The sequence below is a fragment of the Lycorma delicatula genome, chromosome 1 (assembly GCF_047948215.1).
Source record: "Lycorma delicatula isolate Av1 chromosome 1, ASM4794821v1, whole genome shotgun sequence".
Lineage (NCBI taxonomy): Eukaryota > Metazoa > Arthropoda > Insecta > Hemiptera > Fulgoridae > Lycorma > Lycorma delicatula.
In genome coordinates, this window is record NC_134455.1 from 355,109,438 (window position 1) to 355,129,881 (window position 20,444).

Below are 20,444 nucleotides of genomic sequence, written 5' to 3' on the forward strand. Positions count from 1 at the left end.
TGAACATTTTTTCCTTTGTTTGTGAAATTATGATGTATTATTTTGAAAATCACCACAGGTAACATCCACATCGGTTTGTAATAAACGGGTCGGTTATACTTAAGGATCTGCCAAGCAATCTTTAATTACAAATTCGAATGTTTTTTAGGTTCGCAAACATATTAGCGTGAAAAGTAAAACAGGAAAAAAGAGCGTAAAAGAAACGATCGCGTTGCGTTTTGTTTTATCTTTGTGTCACTCGATCGTGTCAGAAGTAGTTCTTTATAAATGTGCATTACAAATTTGCAACCGATTAGAAAATTTTTAATATGTGCCAGTGACGGCATTGTTAGAGAGGGCGTGATGACGCGCCGTATCAGGAGAGAGGGGAGAGTAATTATTGTAAAAAGCTCCCTAACATGACTTTTATCCCCACCACGGCCATAACCTGGGTCCAACTTGTGCACAGTTGCGGCGCGTCATGCAAGGAGGTGGTGCGGTGTTGTAGTCGGAGCGCGATGAGCCTCTGGTGCATGTTGCTGCTGGTGTCCCTGGCGGCCGGAGAGGACAACTCCACTACTGCCAGCCCGTGCTCGTCCTGCCGTATGAGGCAGGAGCTTCGTAGCCTCAGCCTAGCTGCCATCAAGGAGCAGGTCCTGAGCAAGCTGGGAATGAAACAAGCGCCTAATATGACAGGACGACAACTACCGAAGTTACCGCCTCTGAGGCACCTCATCGACCTGTACGGTATGGGAGTTCTGGTGCCGACACAGGGAATGCAGGGCGATGAGCCCTTCAAGCCTGGACCGTTGGTTCTTGACGAAGAGGATGATTTCCATGCTCGCACCGAGAAGGTCATCGCCTTCGCTCAGCCACGTCAGTAATTTTTATAAAAAAATAATTTATTAAATTAATAAAAATAAGGATTTTATTTAAGAAAGGCGTAGGATACACAACTAATAAATATCGAAAACTTCCACTCTATGTTTCTGATAATTGGCGATTTGCTAATCACTATGAGAAATATATTATTCACTTAAAAAACTATGTTGTAAATGTAATAAAAATAAAAATAAAAATAAAAAAAAACTAGGAAATGTAATAAACCCTGACTGAATATAATAAGTATACAATGAATTTTAAAAACATGGTGAAATCCCATGTGTTCGCTTCAAAAACTGCCCGGTAACTTAAGCAATATTTGAAGTGCATACAGTATTTCTATTAATTAGTGATATTTTTATTAAGTACTTTTAACTAACTGCATGCAGCTCTTCTAACTCTTCTTATTTATATTTGAAAGTAAAAATTCTGTAGCGATTTTCGTAACTTTTTTTAATCTTTAAAGAGTTAAGTTTCAAGTGGCTCATTTTAAGAATCACGTTAACTTTTCGTTGACTACGCGGATAGAAGTTCTTCGTCTAAAAGTTATCATTCGAAAAAAAAAAACTTTAAAACAGTGTCGGTTTATAAGTAGTGTAAAATAACGAATGATAGAAAAAGAGAGAAAATAATTAAAATGCAATAGTAATAATAATAATAATCATAGATAACGTGATGTTAACGTATATGTATCTATTTATTTTATGTATGTAAATATGTAAGTGTGTATGTGTGTGTGTGAGCCCGCGCGCGTGTGTGTGATTGTATAAAATTAGCGGGTTAATAGTTTACTCTTAAATTCAACAAATCAAGTAATGCTCGTAACTAAAAAATATACTTTTAAAATAAATTTTTTAATTTGTTTTTATCTGCGTATTAAATTTCGATTATTTGTATTATTTTCTATGCAGCTACAAATACATTTAAGATGAAGTGCAACGCACTTAATTTTATTTTTACTCAAGGAAAACCAGTTTAATAAATTTGCTAAGAACCAGATTTTATTATATGTTTAAATAGGCTATATTTATTTCGCTTTTTTTTTTTTTGCTAATTTTATCCTTCACTGCTTTTTTAATAAGATCGATTACGTGAGCGGCGTGATAACTGATGAATTTATTTATAGACTTAATATCTATATAATCAATGCTAATTAATACTATTTTGTATGTTGTACATACCACATACCGATGAATAGAGAGATATGTAATATGACTGTATATAATTAATTCTTCATTGTCACTGGTAAACGTATAAAGATCCTGACGTAAAAAATTCTATGCAGTTTGCAATTATCGAAACATATAATACATTTATAAGATTTCTACTGTATTCTTAAACAATGTATAAATACTTTGAATTTAATACGATGTAATAAATGTATTTGGTATAATTAAATTTGAATTATCATAACCGAGTAACCTCATACATATTTATAACTTAAAAAAGAATTTATATGATTGAAATACGATTTTAAATAAATGTGTATGCGTGACTATAAAGTATTAATTTTCGGTAATTAATAAAGAATGGAATAGAGCTCTTAAAATTAGGTTGTGATAAATAATAAAATAAATTAATTTGATCTACTGAGGGCGGTACATGGAGAAAAATAATGAGAAATAAATTTTTCTTATTTAACTTACGAATATTTATTATTTGTTGTTTAAAATTAAATATTAATTTTGTAAAATTATGTTACAATTTAATAGTGTAATTAATATTTTCAAAAATTTAATAGTGTTCACTATTAAATTTTAATTAAACTTCGAGAAACCTTAAATTTGTATTAATTCTATTATGCAAACGCTATATCATTTGCTCATATAAATAATATAAATTTTTAAAAATATTTTTATTAGGCTTAGTTTTAAAATGAAACGTGTGTATGTTTCTGATTAAAATGAAAAGAATAATGACAATATTTATATTGAGAAAAAACATAGAAATTATTTTAAAAGATCACCTCATACATTAAAAAGAGTTAAGCTGCTTGAAAAGCTTTTAACTGATGTTAAAGATTCTAATAATAAAGATCATTTTTTAAGATAATTAAAGTTTTTACTCAATAGCGTATTCTGTTCTCCATTTCTTCCCTTAAAGAACGTAGATATCTGATAAAATAACTGCATAGTTGCATATTAAATTAAATTTTTATACTTTTTCCCATGCTTCTTTTTAAATTTTTAGGATTTACGAATTAAAAAAAAAAAAAATTATAATTAATTGTTACGTTCTGTTCTTTCACGCTTTCATTTGAAAACAGTAATAACAATCCTTAAATAATAGGTATGATAATATGGTATATAACTCTATCGCTATAGTATAAAACATTTATTAGAGGTTTTTTTTTTTTTTGTAGAAGAGGTAATAAAACGTGTTTTACAAATCGTTAAATATACGATCCTGGGTAGATTATACGTGATGTGATATGATATCTTTCTCCTTTTTATAGATATTAAACTAAAATTTAGTTAGAATAAAGTTCAGTATTAATACATTTACAATCCAACACTCGATGTTTTATAAGTAGTGATTTATTTTTCTTTTGAGTTGTTTTATTCTACTTCTATTGATAGTTTAGCGCGGGAGGCAAAGTGGCATGCTTTCAGTATACTATTAAATTGTGTAATGACTTCAATGTAGGTAAAGAATATATATATATATATATATATTTATAATATATAATGTCTGATTGGTTTTATTTTGATAAGCAATTACCATACCAAAATTTATACGTTTTCAATTCGATGTAGTTCAATGAAATTGAATGAGTAGATTTAATTTCTCACGTGATGAATATAAAATCTAACTATATTTGATTACTGTAAAGTAAAACATTAAAATATGTGTTACTATTTATATTTAATTATTTGGAAGACATATCTGCGTACATATATACAAACATCGCTTAAAGAAAGTAAACATTTATATACACACATAATACAAATTATTTTTATTTTATTTTATTTTAAGCTTGTTTGTACGAATTTTGTTGCACTTTCTTCCTACAATAATATGATTTTCAATCGATTATTACTTCATGACTTTTGATTTTAAGTAAATGTATTTTATTTAAATATAAAATATTTAGAATCAATAAATGGAAAAATTTTAATAACTGAAATTTTAGAATCACTCCAATATCGTGGGATTCTGTAAATGTATTTTCTTGTGTTTTGTATGCATTTTAGTTAACCAAATAAGGAATAAGTCAGTGAAAAATTTATGTGCGGGTATATTATCCCGTAAAATATGGAAAAGATCACATACGGCGTAAAATGTTCTTTTCACTTCCTTGTACGAAATAAAGGAAAAATTTCGCGAAAAATTTCGATTTTCAGATTTCAACGGAAATATCTATTTTGACTTCCCTGAATCCATTTTTACTAGTTTCGGGGTGACGTCTATACGTACGTATGTATCCCGCGTAACTAAAAAACGATTAGCCGTAGGATGTTGAAATTTTGGACTTAGGACTGTTGTAACATCTAGTTGCGCACCTCCCCTTTTGATTGCAATGGACTGGACAAAAAGTGTAGGAAAAAACCAAAATCCAAAATATTTGGATTTTGACTTTTTTTAACTGCAGAAATAAGCCCTCATTGAGAGCTTTTCAGCAATATATCATAAATGATATTTTCATTGGTTCCAGAATTATAGCCAAATAAAATTATAATTAATAAAATATTTGATCTTATAAGTGGAAGGCACATCGGTTCAAATCCGACTTCATCTCTTTTTTTAACTTTTTTTAAATTATATATATTGATTTATTAATAATTATTAACCTCTGATTGTAAAAAAATCTTTTATGATAAATAATAATTTAATAACAACAATAAAAAGAAATATGAAAAATCAGAAGTTATTAGTGAAATAAAATTTTATGTACTTTTCATTTTAATTATAAAATTTTTATGGAGGTTTATAATAATTATTAATTAAATCAATATATTTAAATTTAAAAAAAATTAAGAAAAAATAAATGTGTATGAAAGTCGGATTCGAACCGATGTGTCCCATGGTTACTGATCCGCCAGGTTCTCACTTACACTACACAACTATTTGAGCGACGCGAAACAAAATTAATATATAAAAAAAATATAAAATGCTGATACGGACACCACTAAAAAACGTGATGCAATGTGGTGTCCACCACAAATGCAATTGTGTAACTGTCCACTTTATTAAAGAATTAGAGGACCATATCTCATTTTCAAATGAAATAAGTTTAAATGAACCGCAACAAAAAATTTGTATTGTAATTTAATAGGCGTACAAGGAAGTAATGTGGTGACATCAGATTTTTTATAATGAAAATTTCATTTTCGTTCTAAAATGAACAATTTTTTTTTGTTAATGAAACGATTATGATTTCATTGATCCAAAATATTAAAAGATTATCTTATCTATTTTAATTTCCTATTAACCTTTGTTTAAAATTATGGAAAAAATCAAAAAAAATCTGTGTTTTGTCTTTTAGAATTGTTTCAAAAAGAAATTGTAAAAGAATTGACATTATAAACAAATAATTAACTAAATCAAAAAAATTAAGGTCGTTTAATTATGTTTTTTTTTTTGTTTCTACCGAAAAATTATCTCGTACTTTTTAATAGTATTAATAATTAAAAAATAAGAAAAAATGGTTAATATATTAATACAGATAGATTACTGTACAATATAAATTTTAGGTCAATTTAAAATATTAGAAAAAAATTTAAATATAGAATAACAAAAGTAATAATTATAAAGTAAAATATTTACAGACACAAAAATATTTATTTATTAATTAAAAATTTATAGGTCAAATTTAAAAAAAAAGTCTGATATGTATTAAGTCTTGTATGTGTCGCAGGCGAATTAATAAATAAGGCTTATTGTAAAGAGCTTACGACATAAATCTAACGATTTTTAATCAGCCTATATTTTTCAGGCTAATTATAATGAGCCCATACAACTTTAGGCTAATTAGAAAGTGTGCAAACAATTGCACATTTTTTCTTCCAAATCAGTGGGTATTTGGAGGTGTTTGTAGATAAATTATAAATATAATCTGTCAAGTTTAACCTTCGTTCACTTCGCTCGCTAGTCAAGGTTAGCGAGCAAAGCGAGCGTTGGTTAAGTTTGGTTACCAATTTGTCGGGAGCACTGGAAAATGAGAGCGCTCTTTACAAGTGGCCTGATTTTTCAATTTGTCTACGACATATATACTTAAACTATAGAATAAACGGTGATAAAATTTTTAACAATTATAAGTCAATTATTAAATGTAACTGATGACCGGTACAAACATTTAAACTTGATTAAATAAGTTTCAAAATTGACGCAGATGCTTAAATCTTTGATAATGCAATTGTTGAATTTGCTACTAAAGACATTTAAATCGTTGTCACTAATGTTACTTGTCACTAGTAGTGCTACAACTATTATATAGTATTATACTTGTACATAGCTCGATGTTTTAAATTTTAATAATACACAAGTATTATAATGGGGGTAAGGTTATTTTAAGAATAATCCATAAGTACGAAACTTATTTTATTATGCCATCTATATTTATGCCTTTATCATCTATCTACTTAGATAGATGGCATAAAAATGATTCAACCTACTTCACTGATTACGGAATATTCGTGTCAAACAAAACTTTTTTTTTTTAAATTCGGGGTAATCGTGGTATAATATGTGCATTATATAAAACAATTAATAATTAATTTATTACTGTAGGTAATAGTCTTTAAAATGAATTGTTATCAGAACCAACAAAAAAACAGTTTCATTGTAAAAGTATTACGGAATTTTTTAATGACAAAAACATTATGAAATCAAAAGAATTGTGAATAATACCTCCGAAAAACACTTACAGTGTGAAGATATCCTCAAAAAACAATTTTTTGTCCCAAATCCGAAAAAAATTTATATTTTTAAAAATACAAAGATTCTCTTGCTATTTCAATTACAAAATAATAAATAACAAAATAATACTACTCTAAAAATAGATTTTGCTCTTAACGATTGAGATTTTTGATCATTATTTCCGCGTTTTTTCAAACCAGTTAAATGTTATATTTTGAAACAGCACTGTGGTGAGTGAACCTTTGTAAGTTTAAAAATATCATTTCTTTCGGATTCGGGACAAACAATTATTTTTTGATGGATAATTTCACGCAGTTTTTTGAGGGATACATTCGGAGTTCTATATTCTAATAATTTTTTTTTTTAATTTCATAAATCGTTTTGTCATAAGGACATTCAATAACAATTTTTAAATGAAATTGTTTTTTTGGTGGTTTGTGATATCAGTTATTTTGATTATAATATCTTTCATCATTTTCATCAAGATGACATAAAATAGTTAAAAAACAGATGTAACATTTTACATCTAGATACTATTGTCGATTTTCAAAAAAAAATACTTGGGTCTTTTCTGTTTTTCCCCCACAATGGTTTTGACGTGAACGTCTTTAAAAACACCGAAACATACCGGTACCAGAACATAAATTTGAATCGCAACAAAAAGGTCTATATCGTCCTGCCTTAATAACTCCCTAACTATTTGTCTCAGAGACGTAAATGCGGTGTTATTTTATAATTTACATAATCAGCTCACCGATACAACTTTGAGTTTGCGTCACTAGCGAGCGAGTTGGCGGGAAGAGGACACAGCACAGATCGGTCGGGTGCTCCTTGCTCTTTTCTATTCAGTGCAGCTCACGCCTTAAACGTGAAAACGTGGTGATTCATGTGTTAATGTTTATCAAGATAGATCGATTTAAGTGATAATAATTGAATTTTGGACGATATTTACGTGTAAAAAATTAACGTATACATGTAAAAAAGTATAAAAATTAAACATATCAGCCTCAGTTCGCGCAAAGCCAGCCGGAAATATAAATTACCCATATCGTTGGAAAGGGGAGGTTACAGGGCACGCACAGGTACCCCAATGTTCGGTGCCAAGCGGGTAGGAGTGTTTTTGGGAACATCGCAGAGCTAGCACAACACGCTCAGTGAAAGACGCCGACGGCGAAAGCACCTCTACGGCTGCTTTTATGCCCTATGTCTTTTACTTCTCGCATACCAATGATGAACAGAATTCTAATTGAATATTAGTCAAAATAAATATCATGTAACATTTTAATGTCTGTTTTATGTTAAAATTAAATTTAGTACACATACAAAGTTTTGTTTTTTATTTCAATACAGTACACTAAAAGCGACTTACTGACATACAGACCGATCAATTTATCTGTAGAGTTGACCAAATGAAGGAACTATATTTTTCCATTAAAGACTCTCAGTTTTGCTAAAAAAAATATTACGGTGGCGCTCCCATTTAAGTCGATAGATAAGTTGGTTATTCTGTAGCTCGGAGGAACATCATCTAAGGTCTGTAACGTTTCACGTTTAACAAAACAAATGGCCGTGCGCCCCGACACAGCCTCACCCGGTTTTTTTTACGTTATGCATGACGTATTAGTAATTGCTTATATTTTAATTATAATTATACAGTAATTGGAGGTATTTGCAGGGAAATTATAAATATAATCTAACCAAACTTAACCTTCGCTCGCTAGTCAAGGTTAGCGAGTGAAGCGAGCATAGGTTAAGTTTGGTTAGATTATATGCATTTTGGAGGTATTTGCAGAGTAATTATAAATATAATTTAACCAACCTTAACCTACTCTCGCTTTACTCGCTAACCTTGACTAGCGAGCGAAGCGTGAATATATACGGTAAAATGGAGGTTTAATTTTTTTCTTGATGAAAAAAGAATAAAACGTGATTTTAGCCTGCGCCATCTGACTAAATATAGACAAAACACGGACAAAAAATAATTTTATATTTATAAAGCTAACATAAGTTGTTTTGTTGTCGGAAAAGAATAAAATTGGTTGATTTATTTTGCGTGATGAGAAATATTAAAAACATGTAATGTGTGTCAGTTAGAGTATTTTTTTAATACTGAAAAAGCTTTTATATAAAGAAAAATGCATAACAAAGAGGTATTACTGGTTATCATATTAAAGTATGAAGTCGCTAGCTTTCACAAGAAGCTATATGCTGTTACTGTAAATAAGACCAGTTGTCGTTTTGTTGGGTTTTTTATTCTGGTTTTTTGGCGAAGATTCACTCAAGTCTTAAACGGGAGTCTTGATTGTTACTTTTTTAAAAATGTGATATTGTATTATTTATCAAAAATCGATTGGAGAACAACTTAATATTCTTTAAGTGCATATATACAGCAACAGTCCATAAAATCTTGGTGTTAAACGAGAGGTTAGAACAAGTCATTATAAAAATTCAAATTAGTATATTTAAAAAATGGATAAATCATAATCTGTAGATTTACATTATGATATTATAACGAAAAACTAATTTATTACACTGTAATCCGATTGAAAACAGAAGCTACAAATGAATAACCTAGCATTTTATTGTTCTCTTTAATTTTAAAGTTATTTTTATGTAGATGTAACTTCATTCCTTTTTTTTAACACCGCTTAGATATTATTACACTTGATTTTCCTTTTAAAGAGTTTCTTTTATCAAGGTAGAGAACCATTTAAAAACCCTAGAACAACGAATTTCTTTTAACGTAAAAATTTCATATAGTTCATTAAATGTTATTTAACATTGAATAATTAAGAAGAACGCATAGAAAAATATCTATTTAATTGAATTACACAAAACCTGTTTTTTATTCAAGTTACTTTGTGAACTAACAAAAAATATTTTATCGCAATATAATATGATTAAAAGTTTCTTTATACGTTTAATCAATTTTTTCCCCTGTTTAGTTTCCGGAAATCACCTTCAAGTATTACTTCAGAGGATGAATGAGAATGATATGTATGAGTGTAAGTGAAATGTAGTCTTGTACAGTCTTAGGTCGACCATTTCTGAGATGTGTGGTTAATTGAAACCCAACCACCAATGAACATCGGTATCCACGATCTAGTATACTTTTAATCAGAGCTTTCAAATTGTGCTGTTTTGTTAAATAAAAGTGAAAATTAATTCAATAATGAAAAAGTTCTCTTGTTTATCAGTAACAATTGAGTTTACCGTACAAATGGTTATTTTATATTTGATTAATCATTTTAGAAAAAAAAAATTGTATAAGTGAAATATTCTAAAAGTATAAATTGATAGTTATTGTTAGTTGTAATAATGGAACTTTTGATTGTATCAAAATTTTTCTTTTTTCTAATTTAAATCTAATCCTACATTAAATGGTAATGAATAGAGAAGATCAGAATTTATCATAATACAGTTAGTTATTTACTAAATAATTTAAATATTATCGAATAAAAATTTTTACTACACTGTCTAGATATCGCTAAAGCCATCTATAGGTGTAGAAGGGAAAGATTAAAATCGGTTCAATTTGGGCATAAGCGGTTTTCACCGGATCTTGACGTTTTGACACCCAAGTAACTCAAAAAAAACGGATGGAAATTTTCCGGATGTTTGTATTTGCGCGCGTGTGTGGTGTCGACCTCTAAATAACCTCATATTTTCAGAAATACTGGACCTATTTTGACCAAACTTGGTCAGATACTTTTATGTATGGGACATTAATGCCATTAAACTTTCAACTTAAAAGGTCAAGGGGGTGTGGTTGTAGAGCAAGGTCACCCTCAATATCTCGAGATTTCACTTAATTAAGGTAATATTTTTTAAGACATAGTAGTTGACAATTAAAACATATATATATGCAAAAAACATTTTGCAAAATTAAACCCTCACTCCAACAAAATGCTGGTATGTTGTCATGTCACATGTGAGCGGTAGAATTAAATAAATGAATAACATACGAGTATGTCGTATATGTGTAAAAAGGTAACTCGGTTTGGCTAGGTCTCAAACTCGATCGCCCCATTGACTCGGTACCTGATGCGTTAAGATTCGCGGTTACACCGGTTTTCCGACTTACAAGCGAAATTTGTTCTATGTAAATTGTAAAATTACATTAGTTTAGTTAGTGCCGACTGTTACCACACAACTTCGAATTAAATACGGCATGCGGCGCGCTTTAGTTAGAATCATTAAATTAAAGAAATGAAAAAAAAAATATATATTTAAATAAAATGATAAATATTTTAAATTAAGTTGTGTGTATAAGCTGTGCATCAGAAACAACCCATAATTTTGGTAAACCTTGTCCTCGTGGTTTCCACTTGTGGAAAGCGGTTACCGGAAAGTCCTATAACTGTTGTCAGCTGATTTTTTTAATAAAACCTAATCTGCAACAAAAACCTTAGTTTTTTCTGTTTTATAAAACCAACTTGATATTCTTGATTTTGACCGATTATTTTATGATATATTGACGTAATTTTGTTTGAAATTGTAACTTTCAAATAGATTATGGTTTTTGACATTTTTATGATGATGCTGGACTTTATTTTTTTTTCGTCGGAATTCAATCCAATATTATTATTTTAATCACCTAATTATTGTCTTTTTTTTAAATTTGATTCATGTGGGGAAAAATGATAAAAAGTTAGGTACGGAGATAACTAAAACAATTAACGTAATTTAAAAATGAGACTATTATTAGAACCGAGTAAAAAATAATTTTGAAATTTTAAATATAACTAATTCCTTACATTTTAACTAAACTTTATCTAAATATATCTTCTTATTGTATCTATGATGTTTTTCTAAAAAAATCTGAAAATTTTTTGTTAATTATAAAATATTTCGGTTATAATAATACAAAATAATTAATATATTTATATAAAATTGAAAATAAATCGCCTGTATGCATGAAAAAATACTCTTGAATCGGGTTTATTTAATTTAATATGAATTTCTATGTCATCATACGAAACAACTTAAAAAATAATTTTAAGAATTACATGGAACTGTTTAAAAATTTTCTTTGATATGAATTTATGTATCCGGGTGTCCTTAAAAGGTAAGAGTTTCTGGGAAGTGATTCTATTTAGCATACTGAAGAAAACATTTCCAGTGAACATAAATCCGAAAACGCATATTTTTCTGTCTGTCCGCCATTTTTTTTTCTAGAATAATACTATTTTTTAGAAATATTTGAGCTGACGCAATAAAATTTTGTACTTTATTTTAAACTAACATTTTGTAACAGAAAAAACTATTCGTCACAAATTTCAAAATGACGGTCGTTTAAATTTCTCAATCTTAAATATTTTAGGAATTATTAGATTTATCAAACTGTGTTGTATTATAAAAATTATTAAGTATTTTTTTGTGAACAAAACGACATACTCGTAAAAATCCGACGAATACAACAAAGTTATTGACATACAAAGTTACCGGTATGGTGGTTATCTTGTTTTTTTTATTATCGTGACTCACTTGATAACTAATCAAATTTTTCACTAAAATTACTAAAAATTTACATTATTGTAAGAGCTAGCCTAGAAAAAGTTCATTCTCAGTAATAAAAAATGTGAATGTAAAATACATAGTTTATTCAAACAAATTTTGAAAATGAAATAAATACAAAATAAATCACATATTCAAACAAATTTTATTAATCAAAATTTTTATTATTTTATAAATAATAAATGCACTAACATTATTATTTTATAATAATAACTTGCTAACATGTACAGGAACCAAACAGCAACAGTAATAATTGAAGAACATAAGAAAAAAGCCGTAATAAGAAAGGGAGTCCGACAAGGATGTTCCCTATCTCCGTTACTTTTTAATCTTTACATGGAACTAGCAGTTAATGATGTTAAAGAACAATTTAGATTCGGAGTAACAGTACAAGGTGAAAAGATAAAGATGCTACGATTTGCTGATGATATAGTAATTCTAGCCGAGAGTAAAAATGATTTAGAAGAAACGATGAACGGCATAGATGAAGTCATACGCAAGAACTATCGCATGAAAATAAACAAGAACGAAAGGAAAGTAATGAAATGTAGTAGAAATAACAAAGATGGACCACTGAATGTGAAAATAGGAGGAGAAAAGATTATGGAGGTAGAAGAATTTTGTTATTTGGGAAGTAGAATTACTAAAGATGGACGAAGCAGGAGCGATATAAAATGCTGAATAGCACAAGCGAAACGAGCCTTCAGTAAGAAATATAATTTGTTTACATCAAAAATTAAGTTAAATGTCAGGTTAAGATTTTTGAATGTATATGTTTGGAGTGTCGCTTTATATGGAAGTGAAACTTGGACAATCGAAGTATCTGAGAAAAAAAGATTAGAAGCTTTTGAAATGTGCTATAGGAGCTATAGGTGCTATAGGAGAATGTTAAAAATCAGATGGGTGGATAAAGTGACAAATGAAGAGGTATTGCGGCAAATAGATGAAGAAAGAAGCATTTGGAAAAATATAGTTAAAAGCAGAGACAGGACTTATAGGCCACATACTAAGGCATCCTGGAATAGTCGCTTTAATATTGGAAGGACAGGTAGAAGGAAAAAATTGTGTAGGCAGGCCATGTTTGGAATATGTAAAACAAATTGTTAGGGATGCAGGATGTAGAGGGTATACTGAAATGAAACGACTAGCACTAGATAGGGAATCTTGGAGAGCTGCATCAAACCAGTCAAATGACTGAAGACAAAAAAAAAAAAATGCACATTTAAGTGAAACTGGGAGATTTAAAGCCGTCATAGTTGGTAATGGTAGATCTAAAACGCTTTCAATGCCACAAGTAGAAGAATGGGATTTGAACAAGTTTACACAGGATCCAAAATTATTGTGAAGAAGAGTTGATATCCAAGAAAACATATCTCGTAATACAGTATGGAATAATACACTCGCAATTATGAAACGGCACAAGATTTTCTACCAGGTGATAAAAAATCAAGGATTGCTTTCAGTCAGTGGTTAATTAACATGATGTGTGCCGATATCCCGAAGTAGATATCTAACATTCTTTTTACAGACGAGGCGTCTTTCACTAAGGATGGTATAGCATAAACAACTTTCACAACCGACATGTTTAGTTTGAGGAAAATTCTCATGCAGTATTTCAAGCAGAAAGTCAACAAAGGTTTTCTCTGAATGTTTGGGGAGCAATCTACATGAATAAGCTAATCGGGTTTTTCGTTTTTCTACATATATTGACAGGCGACTCATATTTGGAATACATAACAAATGACCTACCTGAACTTCTAGGGGACGTTCCTTTGCAAATTACAATAAACATGTGGTTTATGTGTGACGGTGCGCCTTCCCACTTTGCAATTTGGGTCAGAGAAAAATTAATTGATCGTTTTCAAGGAAGGTGGATTGGTAGGGGCTGTTTCATTCGTTGGCCTGCACGCTCCCCAGGTCTGAACCCATTAGACTATTATCTATTGGAACAAGTAAATTCTCTTGTTTATTCAACATCAATTGTCGATGTTCAACCAGTTGTCGATGAGAAATATGATATTTGTATACATATATATTTTATTAGCCCAGGTTTAGTGATTAACTCGACGTAGCAAATCAGTTGTTTAACAGCTGATTTTCAAAGTCGAAGTTTCTGAGGTTCAAATGCTAGTAAAAGTTAGTTGCTTTTATTCACATTTGAATACTAGGTCGTGAATACAGGTGTTCTTTGTTGGTTGAGTTTCTATTAACCACACGTCTCAGGAATGGTCGGTCTGAGTTCGTTCAAGATACTTTACCGTTACATTACATTGATAGGTTACGAATGACTTTAATTGTTGTTATTACTATTAAAAAAGAAACATATGATCATTTATGCATTTTTTTTACATATGTGTATATGTATGAAACATATGTGTATATGATTTGATGAAACATCTGATTATTTAACATTAATTGAAAATTATAATTTAGAATCGTATTATTTTTGGATTTTCTAATTTAGTTTGTTTAATTTTTTAAAATTATTATGGAATTTCTGTTTAATTTTATCTACACTACAATAAAGTTAACTACAGAGTGACTGAAAAATAGACCATCACAAGAACAGTATATACACTGAGACGTACATGCCCGATCTTTAATAAATTGCAAAAAATTCTTATCTTCTAGTTCATTACTCCTCTGACATTGTCAGACAATATTTTCCCTAAGTCGGAGTTGATCATCATTTCGTTTGTTTTTTGTTGGCAATCATTTAATCGCTCTTTGGTTTGATATAATTCTTCTGTTCTTAATTTGTGTTAACGTTCTGTAGTTTTCAAATTTTTTCTCTCAATTTTTTGGTATTCTTCATCCTCTCTTAATCTTTTTATTCTTTCCCTGGTATTAACTTTTTCTTCCTCTTTATTTTTATAATTTTCTCTTAATCTTTTTATTCTTTCTGTGGTTTTAACGATTTCTTCCTCTTTATATTCATCTTCTTGTCGTTTTTTTGAGGTATATTTCTTCATGTTATATCTTTTTTCCTTTGTGATTGTTTCTTTTTCATTTTTAATTATTCACCAAATAATCCAATAATAAAAACTGAATTTTTACACCGTAAGGTCGAAATTAACATTTGTAACCAATATGCAGGAGTTCTCTAAACGCAATAATTAAATTATATTATTAACTTTAATTTATACGACACACCAGAAATCTGAAACTTTTGTTTATCAGCAACTCACAACGATACGAATAATACTGATCTAGTAGTACGAGTAATAAAGGGACTTTTAATCTATCCTAATATTTCATGCAAGATTATTGAATTAATAATCGTATAAATATTTGATGTTAATAAAATCTAATATTTCAGCAATTGCGTAACTGTCAACTTTATTAAAGAATTAAAGAATCTTACCTCACTTTCAGATGAAATAAGTTTAAATGAAGTGCAACAAAAAATGTGTATACTGCGTATGTAATTTAACGGGCGTACAAAGGAGTCATGCTGTGTCCACATCAGATTTTTTATAAAAGACGTATTGAGAAGTCTGTGTGTTTATTTATATTTATAAAATATATCTCAAAAGACCATTGTGAGAGTTAAATTAATATAATTTCTTTAAAAAAATAAAGAATTTTAAGAATAAAATGTTTTTAATAAATTATATTAAACAATCTTTTAATTTTTAAAGAATGATGTTAAATTTATAAATTCATTATTTACCTATTGAATTGGTAGTAATACAAATGTGTAAAAAATGTTTTGGATTTGTTTGATAATTAAAGGGTGTTAGTATTTCTTTTTTGACTTTCCCTATGATTCTTTGATGTCTATATAAACTCGTATACCTACCTATATATAAAATAGACAAAAAATAAATAGAAAATACAAGAAGGAAAATATGGCTACCTTTATCATGTTTAATAGGTTAAATGAGCTGTAAATTCAGAGAATTATTTTTAATTCAGATTCAAATTTTTTTAATATCACCCTTTCTAAAAATATAGGCAAAATATTAATACGATTGTATATAAGGAAATACCACGTCGTTTTATTCAGACCGTTGCACAACACGTTATTAAATATTATTATAATAATCGATTCCGTGATGATAATTTTAATTAATGAAATAATTAATAATGTTTAATATTTGTAATTAAATATGTATACGCCATAAAGTTATTCGTCTCATATACTGTAACTCGGCCACTAGGTGAGTTGGCTTGCATTGTAAATAATCAAATAAGGGTTGTGTGTGTGTGTGTGTGTTTTATTTGTTGCATAAGTGGCGAGTGTTGAGTGACGTCATTAATCACGTGACAGTTTAAATTAACGCGATGCGTGTTAATAGCCTGATGTAGACATGTACTTGCTTACTCTTGTGGTTTTCCACGCAAGAAAAAATTAAATAAATATTGCTAGAATGATTTTCACAATTGTACTAATTTATTAAGAAAAACTTAAGTTTAAATATTAATGTATCAATGGTTAATATACTGTAATTTTTTTAACATTTTTAAAAGTTTTTTACATTTTAAGTGCTTTTAAAAAGGTTTCTTTTAATCCTAAAAGTATTAGTTCCTTAAACAAAATATTACTGAGAGTGTGTAACGATCCATTTTATTAGAAAGCTGGTTATATATAAAATAAAATTATTATTCATTTAATAGTGGTTGATTATTAAATGTAAATTTAATAAATTTGTAATAACTGATAGACTTATTATATTACATTTCCTTATTTTTATTACATTTAGTAGAGGAAATAGAAACAGGCAAAATATTATGATTTTATTCAAAATAAACTGCTTAATAAATTTTGTAATAAAAAAAAATAATAACCAAAAACATTAATTACTAAGATATTATTAAAGATTAAAAAATTAAGATGGCCGCCATTGACGTTTTCAACATTTTTTATTCGTAAGACACTAGTCTTAGATTTGCAAAATTTAATTAAAGTAGGTTTACCCGTTCCTGTAAAATAATTTTTTTTGTTGAAAATCATAAAATGGCGTCCAGAAGGAAAACAAAGCAAAATAGGACTTACGTTGATATGAAATTTTTTTTCTCACTTTGGTGTCCTGAATCAGTTCCTGAAGTTTGGCGCATACGTCCCGGAAAACTCTGTATATATATATATATATATATATAGATTTAAATACGTACACCAATATTTAACATTTAGATATCTGAATCCAAATCATACTAACCAGCCGGCCTCCGTGGCGCGAGTGGTAGTACCTCGGCCTTTCATTCGGCGGTCCTGAAGATGTCATACCTGTGACAGATAAAAAAATGCTTTTTTGAAAAACAGCGATATCTGTTGGATGTAAAAGCAACACACGCTATACTAAATATTTTACGATTACTTTTCAATGTTTTCGATATGTGTGTCCGTTATAGACTAAAAAACCACTGGACCGATTTACGCGCGAAAAAGGGAGAAAGGAAAAAATCGGAAAAGGGAAAATCGAAAAGTAAAAGGGAAGAAGGTAAAATGGGAAGAAGAAGAAAATGAAATAAAGGGAAAAAGGGGAAAAGGAAATAGAAAGGGGAAAGGAGATAACTGAAAAGAGGAAAGGGGGAAAGAGGACAGGGAAACAAGCAAAAAATAAACAGGAAAAGGAAAGAAGGAGGAGGAAAAGGGGGAAATGGGGAAAGGGAATGAGTAAAATAGGAAAAGGGAAAGGGAATATGACAAAAATGAAAATGGGAAAATGAAACAAGTAAAAGGGAAGAAAGGAAAAGCGTAAAAGGTAAAAGGGGAAAATGAAAGGGGGAGGGAAACGGGGAAAATGGAAAAAGGGTAAAAGGAAAAAAGTGAAAGTTAAATTTTGTAAAGTTCCGTAATGTTCATTTTGTTAATGCTTTATCAACCTTTCAGTTGTGTTTATTTAATATATATATGTGTAATATATATATATATATATATATATATATTTCACATTCTTGTGTTAACTGCCATCATTTTGCGCCAATCGCTGTCAAGTTTATACATGAGATATAACGATCCAAATCTCGGTCGAAATCGTTAATGGGCAAAATCGTCCACGGTGGTAGAAATAGGCGGCTTTTTTCGAAAAAAAAAACAAAATATCGCTATAACTTTCTTTTTAAGTAAAATATCGAATTCCTTTAAAGTTCCTACTATTGTTTGAGTAAGGACCTAAAACTTAGTTAAGTAAAGTTTTTTGATATCACCAACCATTGGCCCATGGGGGACAATTGGGGTTTTTTCTTTGAAACCCCAATTTTCCCCTTTAAATTTGAAGTTTTTTTTAACTTTAAGGTGGAAATAATTTTTATCCCCTACTTAGCACCGGTAAAACCTACCTCCGCCTTCCGACGTGCCGAAAGGATTTTTTTTTTATAATCAATTGGTTGTTCTGTTTTGTTAACCATTTAATTTTATTTTTCTCAATACCTATGTTGAATTATGTTACCATTTAACTTTTTTTTTTGTTTTTAACAGCTAATTTTCGAATTGGTTGGACTTTTTTACGCTTAGTTATATTTTTATTCGGTGTATTTTTATTTTAAAGTATCACTGGATGTCTTCTTTTCACGTTATTATTACTCTGTACAATTTATTTATAATTTCATTATTCAGGAAACTGTTTCTAAATAAAGCAATATACAAAAAATAATGAAAGCTAAATTATTTTTAGTTAGGTATTTTGAAAAGTACTGCAACTTGTATGAAGAAAAAAAATGTGTTTAAAAGATAAGATAAAAAGTTAAGTTCTGAAGAAAATCTCACTTCTCAAATAATATCTGTATAGCGTAAACAATATTTCTGTGTAGAAGAAAATTAAAAAAAAACTGAACAATTTGACTTTTAAGCCAGAAGACCACTTGGTTGGTTGGAATGTGTATCTCGGCTGAAAAGGTAGGGACTGATTACTGCGTAAAGGAGTAGATGTGTACAATTCACAAAGAGAATTTAATTTTATAGTTAGAAGTAGAAAAATATCGACCGTTACTAATTCAAGATAATTTTTAAAAGGAAATCTATAACAAGTTTACGAATTTTATGTTTTTATATAAAAGGTTCTAGTTTTAGTAATAGGGGAATCTATTAAAATTGTTCTATTCGATATTTTGAACTGTTAAGGAGTTAGCTGTTTTATCGTTAGATTTTTAAAAAGAACTATGAAGTATCTACTTAAAAATAGTTTCAATAAAATATAATAATCGTTGAAATAGGCTTGGTAAACTATAAAAATAAACATATTTTTATAGATACTTACCCTTTTATGTAATAAGATAAGAAATTACTACAAAAAAACGGTAATTTTCATTGATCACGCGATACCTTGGCCTCCTTCAAAATCCACCTCCATTCTACAATGTCAATGTATTTTATTTACTAGCAGATATTATACCAATCACATACACCGAAGCACGACTTGCATAATATGTCATTTGTGTATGACCCCTATTCTCATCTCTGTTTCTCGATTAATCTGTTCCTCTTTCTCTTCCTTATTTTATTATTAAATTTAATAATAAAATACGTCTTTTGAATATTTATGTTGTAAATTTATAATTTCTTTCGTTGCTCAGTTCATTAAAATTTATATAACTATTTTTATTCAATGTGGTGTTCTTTTCACTATTTGCAACGTTTTACATTATTTATAAATCTATAGATAGTCTTTCACATGATGCTTTTTAGTAGAGAGAAAAAATGGTTTTGCTGAAATTCTCACTTGGAATACTAATTATAATCAATCACAGATTTCATAATTCTAAATTTACAGTTATAATTTTGATCTTATAGACTTTTAATTAAATACGTTATTATTAAATTATTTTTCATTATTTTCTTAGACTGTGATTTATTTTTTGTTACGTTGGCGTTTCTTTCATTTCAGAATTTTTCAATTTATATAAAGCTTTATCAGAAACTTATTTTTGATTATTTTTACAAATAGATTTTTGAAGGACAAAACTTTAATTCATACTCTCTGTATAAGAACAAATCTCAGAGATATTTATAATACAGTAACAGTAACATGATGATAATAAAAAATTAAAATTTATGTAATCATTTTTTGAAAAATTTTAATATGTCCTCAAGATTAATTAATATAGAATTCTAAATAAAACTACAATTATTAAAATTTTATTAACTTCAATTTTTAAGAAAATTCAGCTTGTTTTATAAATAAACGTAGATAGAAACATAAATAAAATACTGCGATTAATACTGTAAAAAACCTTTTGTAGATTTTAATAAGATAAATAACAAA

At 28.7% G+C, this 20,444-nt stretch overlaps 1 protein-coding gene across 1 annotated transcript in view; it reads left to right on the top strand.

Moving 5' to 3' along the window:
- Positions 1–432: 432 nt before the first annotated feature.
- Positions 433–20,444, top strand: part of myo (growth/differentiation factor myoglianin) — a 243,068-nt gene continuing 223,056 nt past the window's right edge. The window contains exon 1 of the mRNA XM_075382535.1: positions 433–855. Coding sequence (XP_075238650.1) covers positions 498–855 — 358 coding nt within the window. The 5' untranslated portion in view covers positions 433–497. The remainder of the gene's footprint in view (positions 856–20,444) is intronic.